The 12,979-nt window shown below is 50.3% G+C and overlaps 1 protein-coding gene across 1 annotated transcript in view; it reads left to right on the top strand.

Moving 5' to 3' along the window:
* Positions 1 to 12,979, top strand: part of IFT43 (intraflagellar transport 43) — an 81,552-nt gene that overhangs the window by 46,072 nt on the left and 22,501 nt on the right. Inside the window, exons 4-5 of the mRNA XM_047079810.1 lie at positions 11,788 to 11,820; positions 12,474 to 12,520. Of these exons, the coding sequence (XP_046935766.1) occupies positions 11,788 to 11,820; positions 12,474 to 12,520 (80 nt within the window). The remainder of the gene's footprint in view (positions 1 to 11,787; positions 11,821 to 12,473; positions 12,521 to 12,979) is intronic.

Here is a 12,979-nt window from a genome sequence, read left to right as displayed (position 1 = left end):
AGGCCTGGGAGCCAGGCAAAATGTTTCCCGTGTGGAGGTGGGAGGTACCAGGCCAGGCAGTGAGGGAGGGCCGCTGGGTGTGTCCGCTGAGGGCTCCAGGCAAGTCAGCAAGGGGTAGCAGGTGCAGGGGGAACAAGGGATCTAGAAGCAAAAAGCCTGAAGCAACTCAGCTGGGCAGCCAGCCAGCACCCACCTCCGGGCTGGGGTTCAGCGGTGGGACCAAGGAGGAGAAGGACAACTTGTCGAGCATGGGCAGCATAGGGAGTAGAGACTGGGGTCAGAATAATAACATAGTAATAATAACAGTAGTCACGATAGTAATGGGGGCAGCAGCCACTGTTCAGAGGACTTCCCGTGTGCCATGTACTATACACTAAATGCTTGGCATGGATTATAAGCTCATTTGATTCTTAAGAGCAACCCTGTGAAGCAGAATGTGGTGTTACCAATTTTGTGGTTTTTTAGTGGCTGGCGTAAGGGCACACACCTGGTGCATGGTAAAACTCTGCTTTGAACCCCCGGACTCCAGAGCCCTGCGCAGCCACTGGTTTTAAGCCAGTGTTCAAATCAGGGCCCCAGATCAGAGCTCCGCACCCACACGTAGGCTGGCTGGCTGGATCCCAGGTGGTTGAGCCCAGGGCTGCGAGTCCCCTGGGACCCAGAGAACAAAGGGCTACTTTCTGAGAAGCCCTATTTGGAGGTTTGGAGAGTTCAATACAAGATACCTCTTTCCAGCTGCTTGGTGGGAAAGGAAGTAGAAAGGAGTCAGTGAGCAGGAAGAAACCAACGGGAATGTTAAGAGGGGGTTAACTGTTCAGAAGAGGGGGGTAAAGGGAAAGTAAAAGTGCCCTGTGTGATTGGGAAGGTAGTGGCTGCTTTGACAACCCCTAAGGGAAGACTGCAGTGGGAAATGTACTAAGTTCTGAAGTAGGAGGGGAGCTTGTGTTTATTGTCCCTGAAAATGATTGACTAAAAGAAAGAGATTTTCCCTTCTTCCATCCCTCCCTTCCTCCCTCCCTCCCTCCCTTTCTCCCTTCCTTCCTACCTTCCTTCCTTTTTTATTTTTTTCTTGCCATGTTGACATTGGGATCTGCACACCAGCACATCCCAGTAATTGAAATTTGGGGACCCGATAAGCCAGTTCCAGGGAAGGTGGTCAGACTAGGGAATGAATGGTGTAAATGGGAAACAGGGAGGGTGGGGCCAGGATGGGGAGAGGCAGGGTCGGTGTCATTCACAGAGCCAGGGAGGGACCTGAGAAGTCATGGCCCCTTCACGTTACAGATGCAGACAGTGAGGCCTGGGGTTGGTGAAGCGACTCAGGTGTAAAATCTCAGAGAGAAGCCCTTACAAGTCACCTTGGCCTGCTGCCCAAGGTCATACAGCTAATTAGTGTAATAGGAGGTGCCTCTCATTCTACAGCCATGCCCGTCCACAAAGCTCCCGTGCATGCATTTATCAAGTTCACGAAAAGGCCATGCACTATAGTATTTGTGCAATAGCTCTGTTAGCATGAAATTGCCTTTGCCACAATCCTCTGGGACCCTTACAAAAATGCAGTGTTGATTGTATGAAACAATCTGATTGAACAGAAAAACTTTCAGAGAAAAAAGTTATGGACCCCCAAGCCAGCCAGTCCCCTGAGGGGCACTCGCAGCTCTGCAGCTTGAGCAGGGAAACACCAGGAGGAGGTGACTAGGGACGCCAGGCACTGGTTAAAATTCCCCTGACATCAATGAAGTGATCTCCTTGTCCTCCCTGTCATGGATTCAGTCTCTCAAAAATGAAGTGCATGTGTGAACGTCATACCTAGCCCTTCCCTTTTCTTTTCAGTTCTTTGTGGAGAAACAACCAAGAACAGTCTTGGTGCAGAAGCAGCAGCTTGGGCATCCGTGGGTATGAATATATGCACGGAGTACAACCCCATCACACGATCTAGGTTTTTTCCTCGTCTGTTGTGTGTGCCAGGGATTTTGCTTTTTGACCCATTCTTCTCTCACCACAGCTGGTCACCAGTGGCTATACTGGGCTCTCCTGGTTTCATTGGAGAGGCCATGTTTAGAAGCGCCAGGGTGTTCTTGGCTCACCTATAGCAGGAGGGCACCGGGGTGGGTGCTGAGCCTTCCAGGAAGCCGCCCCACACGGTGGCCCTGCACTGCCTCGATGGCCTGGCATACCGATGGCCAGCTGGAAGAGGGTCCCCTGTAATGGCACGTGCCACCTTCTCTTGGAGCACCTCATCACTTGGCTGAATCTGAATGTATTCATGGGGCTTTGGGGACCACAGGATATAACAGAGGGGCAGAGAAAACAGTGGGGAAGTGGCTGGAAGGGAATGTTGAAAGGTCGCTCCATTACAGAGCGGAAAATTCTCTCCAGGAGAAGCAAAAGACGCAGCCCATTCAGTGATTTAAAATGGGCTGAAATCCAGATTTCCAGAAACACCGGTAAAAGTTTGCCCCCGACTTGTGGACCCATGATTGCCTCTTGTTTCAGCCCCCGCGCCCTGTGCTGTTTTGCTCTCTGCCCTCCCAGTCCCACCTCCCAGGCACTGCGTGCGGCTGCACCGTCACTCTTTGCCACTAGCCTCCGGTCCCTCCGGTCAGGTCAGTGAAAGTCCCTGTTTGCAGCTCTCATATTGTTAGCACCTTCCTAACCCTGCTAATCTGCCCACCTAACAGAGAAAGAATGCACTGTAGGTCAGACTTTTGGCAGACGGCGATACCCAGCTACGATAAAATAAACTCTGCGATGTTAAAAAACTCTTGTTTTTCGCGGTTAGCCTTCTGTCTGGCTGGTAATGGTAGCTTTCCATTGAGGATGGAAAGCTTTTTCAAAAATAAGTTTACGAAAGTAAAAGTAAGGAGCCAACTTAAAATATGAAGCGGGCACAGAAAACGCACGGCTGTCGCACAACCCACGAAGGTGGCATTTGGAAATGACAGCCTGTTGGGAAGCCTGTGCAGCCGCACTTCGTGACCCGTTGCCGTAGCCGGAGGGCGAACACAGCCTCACGCCCCTAACCCCTTCGCGTGCCCCCGTGCCACACGGGGTGTGAGGTGAGCCGCACTTGATTGCCACCTCCCCTCTCTTTACATTCTGGGCTTGGATAACTTCGAGGGACAAAAGGAACCCGGCAAAAATGCATATGTCCGGGCCCATGATTCCCTCCTGATGCCTGGCCGGTGCCTGTGCACATATTTTTATAGCATCAGTACCAACACGCCTGCATGTCGGCCACCCCAGATCCCCCGCTGTCTCCCGAACACACCTGGCCCTTTCCTCCCTCCTCCCTCTATTCGAATTGTGTCCTCCGGCAGGAGGAGCCTGCCTGGGGCTTTTCCACCTGCCGCAAGCCTGCTCATCTTTCAGTGGGCAGGCCCTCTGGAAAGTCTCCCCTGACTCTTGGAACTGGCGTGGCCAGTTCCATCTCTGGTGCCACCGTGACGTTTTGCTTCCGTCTACCTCACTTGTCCCGGCAAACTGGGGCCAGCAGTTGATGAGGAGTGGGAACTTTGGTTTCAGGCGCCAGCTCTGTGTCCGGCTAGTCCCAGGGCTGGAACTTCGGTTGCTCTAATAACTAACTCCTTGTCTCCGTTTCCTCCCGTAGGAGGTGCACAGGGAGGGCGGCGGTAGTTTTTCAGGCCCTGCCGCATATGTCTTCTGGAGGTATTACTGTTATTTCTAGAATGTTCTTTTCTCCAGCCAGATTGTCAAATCCTGAGCAAAAGATCCCCAAATCTCAACATCTAGTCATGCCAAAAGTTACCTAGTAAGGTGTCCCAATAAAATAATGTTCGTTTGAGACACCAAAGATATGGAGTTCTCAATTCTTCCATTCTTTTGCATATTGATATCAGGCATTTACATACATTTTATATGTTCCCACAATTATTTTTCGCTATTACAACTTTCAACCTTTTTCCCTCCTGATAAATGCTCCTTTAGAATTTGAATCAGAACAAAGATGTTATTTTGAATCTGACCAGCAGGGGGCAAACTTCACCCAGGAATTGCCTTGTAATTCACTATGCGTTCAATTTGATAAGGCTTGGTAGTCCATGGACATCCGTTTTCATCTTTCTACTGAACACCTTGTGGACAATACCAGCAGAAGCTAAATATGATATAATATGACCTAAAACCCCAGAGTGCCAACATTTGAGTGCTGAGGAATTCTTGCTTGTCTTTAAAACAAGGGCGAAACACAATACCTACAAATATATGCCGGACTCCAGACACACGAATGGCAAGAACTAGGAACCGAGGGGAAAAACAGTGGGGGCTTTAACTTTCAGGAGTGATTTTGATGAGGAAAAACCTTGTGGCGAAGCAAAATTGCATGACAGATCTCTGACTTCTAGTAAGTGTTATAGGTGCAGGGACATCTTAGAGCAGAGGAACCCCAGCTGCCCAGTCGACAGCCTGATACTGAACAGACACAGTGGCCGTGATTACAGTGGCAATGTCTCCTGTGCCCAGATTTCGGTTTTCCCTGTGAAGGCTCTTTTTGTGGGTCACGGGGTTCATAAAATAGAGCCTCAGTTTCTGATGTGCTAGTGATGTATATGATCTGGGACAAATTACCTCCCTTTTCTCATGCCTTGGTGGAATTGACCTCAGTGAAGTTTGGAGGCACTTGTGAGATTTCTACTGGACAGTGAAAAATTATGAAAGTAGAGGGGCGCCCGGGAGGCTCAGTCGGTCGAGTGCCTGACTTTGGCTCGGGTCGTGATCTCGCGGTTTGCGAGTTTGAGCCCCTCATCGGGCTCACTGCTCTCAGCACCGAGCCCACCTCAGATCTTCTGTCCCCCTCTTTCTCTGTCCCTCCCCGACTCGTGCTCTCTCTCTTTCAGAAATAAATTTTTAAAAATTTGAAAATTATGAAAACAGAAAACCTCACAAGAAAATGGTATTTCGGCTTCTTTTCCTCCGGAAGAGTGATAGTTTTTGAAAATGTAAGGTAGCTTTGGCTCCATTTCAGCTGGTGTCTCATTCTTGCTCTTCCCCTTGCCAAGCGTTTATGAATTTAGCCCCTGGCTGCAGACTTTCTTCTTTTCGTCATGGGAACCCTGTGGGCTACACACCGTGGCTTTAACTTTTTTCTCCCAGGCAACAAGTTGCACTAGTGAACCATTTGTCCGAAGCCTTCACATCCGGATCAGAGGCCGCGGCCCTCGGGGACTAGGCTCGCAGAGGGCCTTTCCCTGGGACAGTCGGGCCTCCAGATCCCTGGCACTTTGGTCTATTTTAAGCCTGTTCTGTCTTGCAGCAGGAAGGTGAGTCTAGGGTCCAATGTGTGCTGTGGTTATTAAGAGACTTCAAGGACACTTCCCCCCATTTATCCCAGTTATGTCCCCTGCTAAAATAGGTTAACGGTGTCTAATTAACCACTGAACATTGTCATGCTGCATAAAGATAGCATCCGGGCTGTTCTCTGAGCCGTGGTACTTTATCTCCATTTAGATCTCTGCAGTATTCCATTAAACTCGAGAGAAACATTTTAACTGAGATGATGTCTACATTAGGGCTGCCTTTCACCCTTCAGCACGTAACCTGTGTAAGCAGCAGCTGAGGCCTTCTCGCTGCCGCAGCGGGGAGGACAGAGGAGACGGACTGCAGGCAGGAGGCTTTTTACGTGGCAGCGTTTCCTCACCACGGAGCCCCAGAAGGAAACTAAGGCCCCAGGGTTCAGTAGCGGTCCCGCGTGACCGCGGTCACAGGATGGGCAGTGCCATCCAGCCGGTCCTCGGCTGCCCGAGTCATGCCCATCGAATGGCAATGTGGTCTGTGAATGCCGAGAGAAAAGAACCGTATTTGAGCAAAAGAACTCAGGAAAGGAGCGTGTGTGGAGGGAAAGGTGACTTAGCTGTGTGGGGTCTCCTTTTTTGGCACGTGCAGGCTGTCCAGTTGTAAAGAAAACATACACGATAAGTCTCACAGAAGAGTTAAGGCGGCGTTAACTACCAGATCGTCAGGCCAAAATGCGGTCCTGCTGTGGTTGCAAGCGTGTGGTGGGAAATAGTCGCTGGATTTGAAGCACAGTCTATGGGACAAGCGTTCCCCATCATGTAGAACTACCTGCGTGTCCCTGTCATGTAGAACTACCTGCGTGTCCCCATTGTCGTGTAGAAATACCCGCGTGTTTCTATTGTGGAGGGGCTCAGAACTGGACTTTGGTGCCAGACGCCCCAGAGCTTGTATCCCGGCCCGACAGCTTTCTAGCTGGGTGGCCTTAGGCGAGCTGCTTTACTTCTCTGAACTTGTCTCATTTGTAAAATGGAGCAAATCAAAAGAGATAATGTGATAGTTCAATAATGTTGTATCATACTACATAGAGAGAATGTATCGTATTATAGGATAGTAATATATGTAAGGATAATATAATAGCATTGCGCAGCACCCAACAAGCTCAGGAAATGTTAACTGTTGATGTCATCAGTCGCCAGCCTTCCTGTGACAGGCTCGCGGGAGCGGGGCCTGGGAATGGGCCTCCCCCTGAGGGGTGATGGTCTCTGTGTGGAGCCGAGGAGAGGAAACCTGGTGTGAGTCTGAGGGAAGCAGGGCAGTAACCAGGAGGGATTGGTTGAGGGTCGGGCTGAAGACGAGGCTTTAAATGGAAGTAGGGATACCGACCAGGTATGTCTGTGTCACTCACAGGAGAGCAGGAAGCCAGAGTGCCCTTACTCCTGTCGCCCTGTCTTCACAAGGTGGGAGGTGAAGGAGAACATTCCTGTCATTGTCCAGAGCTAAAGCTTCATTCTGCAAAATGGCCAAAGCAATCAGCCAGTGATGGAGTAGCTCTTCAAAAGAAACCTGGCATTTAATTAACTTTTCAAAGCGCTGGTTCAGCAACCTCTGTGTTCTACATTTTGAATATTGAACAAGCATCTCTAATCGGATCTGAACCGCTTCTGGGCCTGCCGAGACGAAGAGTGCCTGCTCAGGTTTCACGGGCACCATGGAATCTTGTCTGAATTTCGGGAGAGCCAGCTCAGGATCCCTCAGGAGCAGAGGCTTCAGCTACGAAGGCTTTTCCTGCCTCCCCTCAGCCTTCAGGTCAAGGCAGAGTTCATTGACACTGGTGTTAGAAGACAGCGGGCAACTCAACAGCATAAGGCGACAGGGTTTCCGTTTTGCTGCTCAGTACCTGTCGTTCAGCACACTGGCTGAAGTGAGCTTCAGGGCACTGATTCTCATATGTGTGACCGGGTCCCGTCTCTGGAAATTACTTCCTCGGGGGGCCTGGGGTGAGGCCCAGCACATACACACTGGGGAAAAAACAAAAAAACTCAGTGATTCTCTTGTGCGCCGCTGGTTGAGAGCTGTCGTGGTAAAGGATTCTTTCTAGTTCTCTGTATCCTCCTTTGCCTCCCGTAAGTGTGGCAAGTCAGGAACGGACGGTCTGCACGGTGAACGCACACAGGTGTCCGGGGACCCGAGGGGCGTCTGAAAGCCAGCGGGTACCCGCTTTTGAAAAGGCCCGGGCCAGAGTGTTTGGAATCTAGGGTGCAAGTCAGGAGATGGGGTTTCTTGCGTCAGCCTCGTGACTGACTCGCCCCATGACTTGGACGGAGCACACACCTCTGTCACATAGCGTCTCTGAAACCCGCTCGAGCTCATCCCCAGAGCCGGGCTGAGCTGGCGTTAGTGTTGGCAAAGCGCGAGGTGAAGAACACTGAGGGACACTCCTCCTGTGGAAGGTGGTCGGGCTCCCACCACCACCCCCCCCCCAGCCTCCCCCTCAGGAGCCACTTCTGGAACAGAAGGCTCGTGGGCCGGGGGTGCAGCAAGAGACCAGATGCCCAGGGCACAGCCGACTACAGCCCTGTGGACGGTCTACGCTGAGGCTGGGCCCGGTCACGCTGTTTCCTCAGAAGTACGTCTGTAAGGAGGAGATGCCCCGGAACCCTCCGTCCTCTACCTCAGCCTCCACCTCCCCGCAGTCTATGGGAGCCCAGATCCTTCTCTAGTTACCCCACCCTATGGCGCTGTGGTAAACCATGGTGTTTGGGTTTTGTTGGTTTTTTTTTCTCTTTAACCTGTCACTGACAATTTAAAAATACACTTTACGTCATGACTGCGTTTGTCTGTTTATAAAACTGGGGGGGGGGGGGGGGGAATGTTTATGTAATACATTCCCTTACCATTTGCAGGCTACTCTCTTTTCTGTTCTACTCTATGCTGTTAAAAAAGAAAAAGGAAAAGACCAGAAAGGCTGGCGATGATCCACTAAATTGATTTTATGACTCACGGTGGGTCATGACCTGTAGTTGGAAGATCACTGTGCTCGAGTCTGTGTCCTTGTGCCGGACTCTGTCAATGTGTGACTGGAGGTGCCTTTGGGGACCAGGCGGGTAAAGTAGATCTGCGAAGTAGGTGGGGTCGTATATCAAAACGGCACCTTAAATTCTGTTACTGAGGTGCACGTACGGATTAGTTGCGTGTTCGCATTTCCGTAAAGACACGTACGCTGTCACTTCTGAGACGTTCTTCCCACTTAGCCTTCCTTTTGCTTTCTGGCTTTTGGTAGCTGCGAAGCTCCGGGAAATGCTTCTCTTGCTTCTTAATTCCTACTCTAAGAGAGCCAGCAGTGCAGACTGAATGACAAAGACACTCCTCCTGACCACCCGCCCCAACCCTGTGCTGGGAAGGGCTGGGGGTTCAGGCTCGTCACAGCCACACTTCACTTGAGTTTTCCGTAAGGGAATGCAGGCCCGGCCTCGCAGGCCTTGTCTCTGAAGAACTCAGAAATCTGGATTTTTGTACAAAATCTCCCAGTGTGGGCAACAAATTCATGTTGAGACCAACACAAAAATGAACACCAGTGTGGTCCAGACAAACTGACACGCTCCTAGCTAAGGCCAGAAAGTGCTCAGCTTTATCAAAGGCAAGGCACTCCCTGGTCCGTTCTCCAGGGCCTTGCCCAAGTTCCCACTGGCCTTTCTATCTATCCCAAGCAGAAGGCTTGCCCAGAATCTGCTATTTCAGGCAGAGAGAGTGAGAGAGAGAGAGGGAAAAAAACAAAACAAGAGAGAACGAGAGAACATGCCACCCGAGGGCATCCCCACTCTCTGTTCTTGAGGGCTCCATTCTTATTTTTATTATTTTTCTAAAGGTTTATTTACTTTTGAAAGACGGAGAGAGAGAGCGCTAGGCGTGCGGAGCAGAGAGAGAGGGAGACACAGAATCCGAAGCAGGCTCCAGGCTCCAAGCTGTCAGCACTGAGACCGATGCGGGGCTCGAACCCATGGGCCGTGAGATCATGACCTGAGCCAAAGTCGGACGCTTAACCGACTGAGCCACCCAGGCACCCCAAGGGCTCCATTTTGATCTTGTTCCTCCTCATGGGGTGAAATGAAATTTTGAAGGAGTCCTTGGGCCACCCTGGAGTGAGAGAGAGTAGGATGTGAACTCAGCAGCAGTTATGCTGAATGTGAAACTCCTCCCCGTTTGGATGTGGAGTGGATAAATGGCAGCTAATCAGCCTTCCCCTGAAGATTAGTGGTACCATTATTGCTTCCTTCAGACAAAATCACTGCTACTTTGGCCATGGCATGTTGCTTAGGAAGGAACGATATAATCACAACTCTTCGGGGTAATCAGAGATGCTATGTCTCTGATGTACGAAATGCAGGTGCTGGCCGGCCCGCCTGGCCTCTTTAATCACGTTGTTCTTCTCTGACCCTGTATTCAGCCAAGCCCTTCTGCTGTCGGTGACGTATTCCTGAGGCATTTGGATGGTGGGTTGTAAAGTTCAATTTCACCAGGACAATGAGAGGCAGTGGTCCTGGGGAACGTACATGAGCTGAGAGTAGAGCCTTCTGTCCTCCCACACAAACAGGTGGCTTTGGTGGCTGCTAGGTGCTCTATGTTTAGGATTTTCTTGACTCAGATGAGTATTGAAAACAAATATCCTCCAGCAACAACATTGGTGGTGATGCCTTGGGCACCCGTCTGCAGTTTTCCTGTGGTGCCTCCCTTCTACCTTTTCTGTCCCCCGTGCCCTCCTGGCCCTCCCTGCTTGCTTAGTCTCTTTACTTTCTCTTTAAGAGTCAAAAACTACAGCCTGAGAGATCCCCTTAGAGTTGTTCCATCCAGTTCTTACCCATTCTCTTCTTCCCAGCAGCAGCCAAAACTCTCCCCCCCTCCCCCTCTTCCTTCCTTAACAGTGCAGTTGATGTGGTCCGAATTTCATGGAAACTAACCTATTTAAAGTTGGGCTTAATTTCTAATTACACTCAGGATGGGGGTGGGGGTTGTTTGGATTTTAAGGGAATTGTGGGTTGGTTCCCATGTAGCTCCACTGGCAAGGCTAGTGGGCCCAGCACTGTTGAAGGCCTTCTCATGCATCCTGGCTCTTGGCCATTATGACATTGCCACCACCCTGTGCCCATGTTCATCATGGTGGTTGATTTCTGACTTGCAAGAATTCATTAAAACACACACAAACACACACACACACACACACACACACACACACAAAACCTTTGTTACTGTGGAAATTTTCGGACATACAGAAAAGTAATCAACATGTACCCAATACCCAGCTTTAATAATTGTCAACATTTTGTCAGTCTCATTTAGAAGACTTTAGATCAGTGTTTCTCACAGTGTCAGTAGTGATCAACTTACATTAGGATTATCTGGGGATTTGTTTAAAATGCATATCCTCGAGCTCCCCTTTTCCCAGAGCAACTGATCCAGAAAGTTCTCTCTGCCAGGTCCAGTGATCTGCATGTCTAATAAGCTTCCCAGATAGTTCTTTAAAAAAAAAAAAAAAAGTTTATTTCTTTATTTGGAGAGAGAGTGTGCACGCAAGGGAGGGGCAGAGAGAGAGAGAGAATCCCAAGCAGGCTCCGAACTGTCAGCACAGAGTCCGACGTGGGGCTCAATCCCATGAACTGTGAAATCATGACCTGAGCCAAAATCAAGAGTCAGATGCTTAACTGACTGAACCACCCAGGCGTCCCTTGAGATGGTTCTTATGCACGTTGAAGTTTGAGAACCACAGCCTTAGATAAACGTCTGTATAATTAGGCTTCCTGTTCTCATGGAATGTCTTAAGGGCACTACTTGCCCAACATCACTCACAGGATCTTCTGATTCGCCAGGTGGAGGCTACAGAAAGGCCCAGAGCCTGCAGCTCGATCTGTATGGCTGGTTCATCCATTTTTGCTCCTGGGAAGCTACACGTGCTAACAACTAAAGCTCCAACTAAGACTCAAGGCCTCAATCCTAAGAAAGTGTTCTATAAATTGGTCTGTTAATTGTTGAAAGGAGGGCACCGTATCGTCTCTATCCTTTTGCGTTTTGAACTTCCTAGTCTGCCCTTAAACTCAACGATTTCAGTTGGAGTTATACTGAAATAAGCCTAGGCATTACAGGGGCGCCTGTGTGGCTCAGTGAGTTGAGCGTCTGCCTCTTGATTTCGGCTCGGTCAGTCTTGTGGTTTGTGGGTTCGAACCCTGTGTCGGACTCTGCGCTGACAGTGCGGAGCCTGCTTAGGATTCTCTCTCTTTCCCTCTCTCTCTGCCCCTCCCCCGTGCTTGCACGCGCGCTCTCTCTCTTTCAAAAATAAATACAAATAAAATAAAATAAAGTAAAATAGAGAAACACGGCAGCGTCTGTAATTCTCTCATGCGGGTTATGGGCCTTGGTCTAGAAAGAAATACAGATAAATAAAGCCCTTGGAATATGCTAATTTGCCCTCGCTTTTGAAACCCCCTCTCCTCCATAGACATGAGTCTAGTGGGTTCTCACAAACCCTGTTTTTCTGTTTTTCAGGTCAGGAAGGAGGGCTTCTGAAGAAATAGAAGAGTATGTTCCCAGCATATTCTTATGGCATCCTTTGGGGACCTTTGCTAGCCGTGCAGGCTTCGCGGGCGTCATCCGTTCAGCCTTTGTTGGACTTAACATTAGAAAATGGAACACATCTGACCGCAGTCTGCCCCTTTAGTTATGCACGTTGAATCAAGAGTTCAGTTAATGCTGCTTCCTCAGCCGGAGGTCTGGACCCTGGCACTGACGTCCCCGTCCCCCTCCCACCCTGTGGATTTTAGAATTGGACGTCCAGGTACCAGAGTGCTGACCCATGGGTTCTGCTTATTGGTACAGATGGGAAGAAGCAGCACCGGCTTTCTAAACCCAGCCTTCTCCTAAGACTTCCATCAAAGAGAGAGAAAGAAGGTTTCTAGGCAAAGATAGAGTGTAAAGGCAGAGCCACGACGCCAGTCCCCCCGGGGGTGAGAGGAGCATCCGTGTCATAGTCGGTGGAACGGTCCCCCGCACAGCTTGTGCCACCGTATATGGCAGACCCGGTTGCCTAATTAGGTCTGACCAAGCTGATGGAGGAAAGTGGGTCCAGAGACAGTTTCATCTGGGAGAAAGGATACCCACAGTGACAATTTGGGCGGTTTCTTTCTGTGTCTGAAGTTGATTTTCTTCTTTCCTTTCCTTCTTTTTGGGGGCAGTCACCGCCTCAGACAGCAGAGCTTGGATGGATCAGATGACGGAGGAGGTAAGATACCTTTGGAGGAAATCAAAAAAGCTTCCAGAGAGGCTCCACGGCCCCCAGAGCATTTCCTGGGTGGCAGCGAAGGCACTGTTTGCCGCAGCCTTACCGGGCTGCAGTGGCCGCATCCTGTCATGTCTCCGTGCCTCGGGGGAGTGCTGCTTCCTCTGCCTGGAGCACCTCGCCTCCGGGGTTATCCTCCAGCCCTACTTGTCCTTCACAACTCTGCGGAAGCATCACCTGCTCTCACGTGTCCCCCCGTCCCCACGCCACTGCCTCTCTGACTCAGAAGTTTCTCCCCTGTGCTCCCACAGCGTGCTGGGCAAACTTAAGTTATAATAGCTAATGTTTATTGGGTGTTTATTCTGCCGGGCGCTATTCTACCAGTTTATATGTGTTAAAGCGTTTAGTCATCACAACGACCCCGTGAGATGGCGCTATTCTCCCCATTTTACAGATGAGGAA

Source organism: Lynx rufus, unplaced genomic scaffold (genome assembly GCF_022079265.1).
Source record: "Lynx rufus isolate CCGP_SWC_20201006 ecotype Redwood Valley unplaced genomic scaffold, mLynRuf1.p SCAF_17, whole genome shotgun sequence".
In the NCBI taxonomy this organism is placed as follows: Eukaryota; Metazoa; Chordata; class Mammalia; order Carnivora; family Felidae; genus Lynx; species Lynx rufus.
This window is presented reverse-complemented; position numbering and strand designations above follow the sequence as displayed.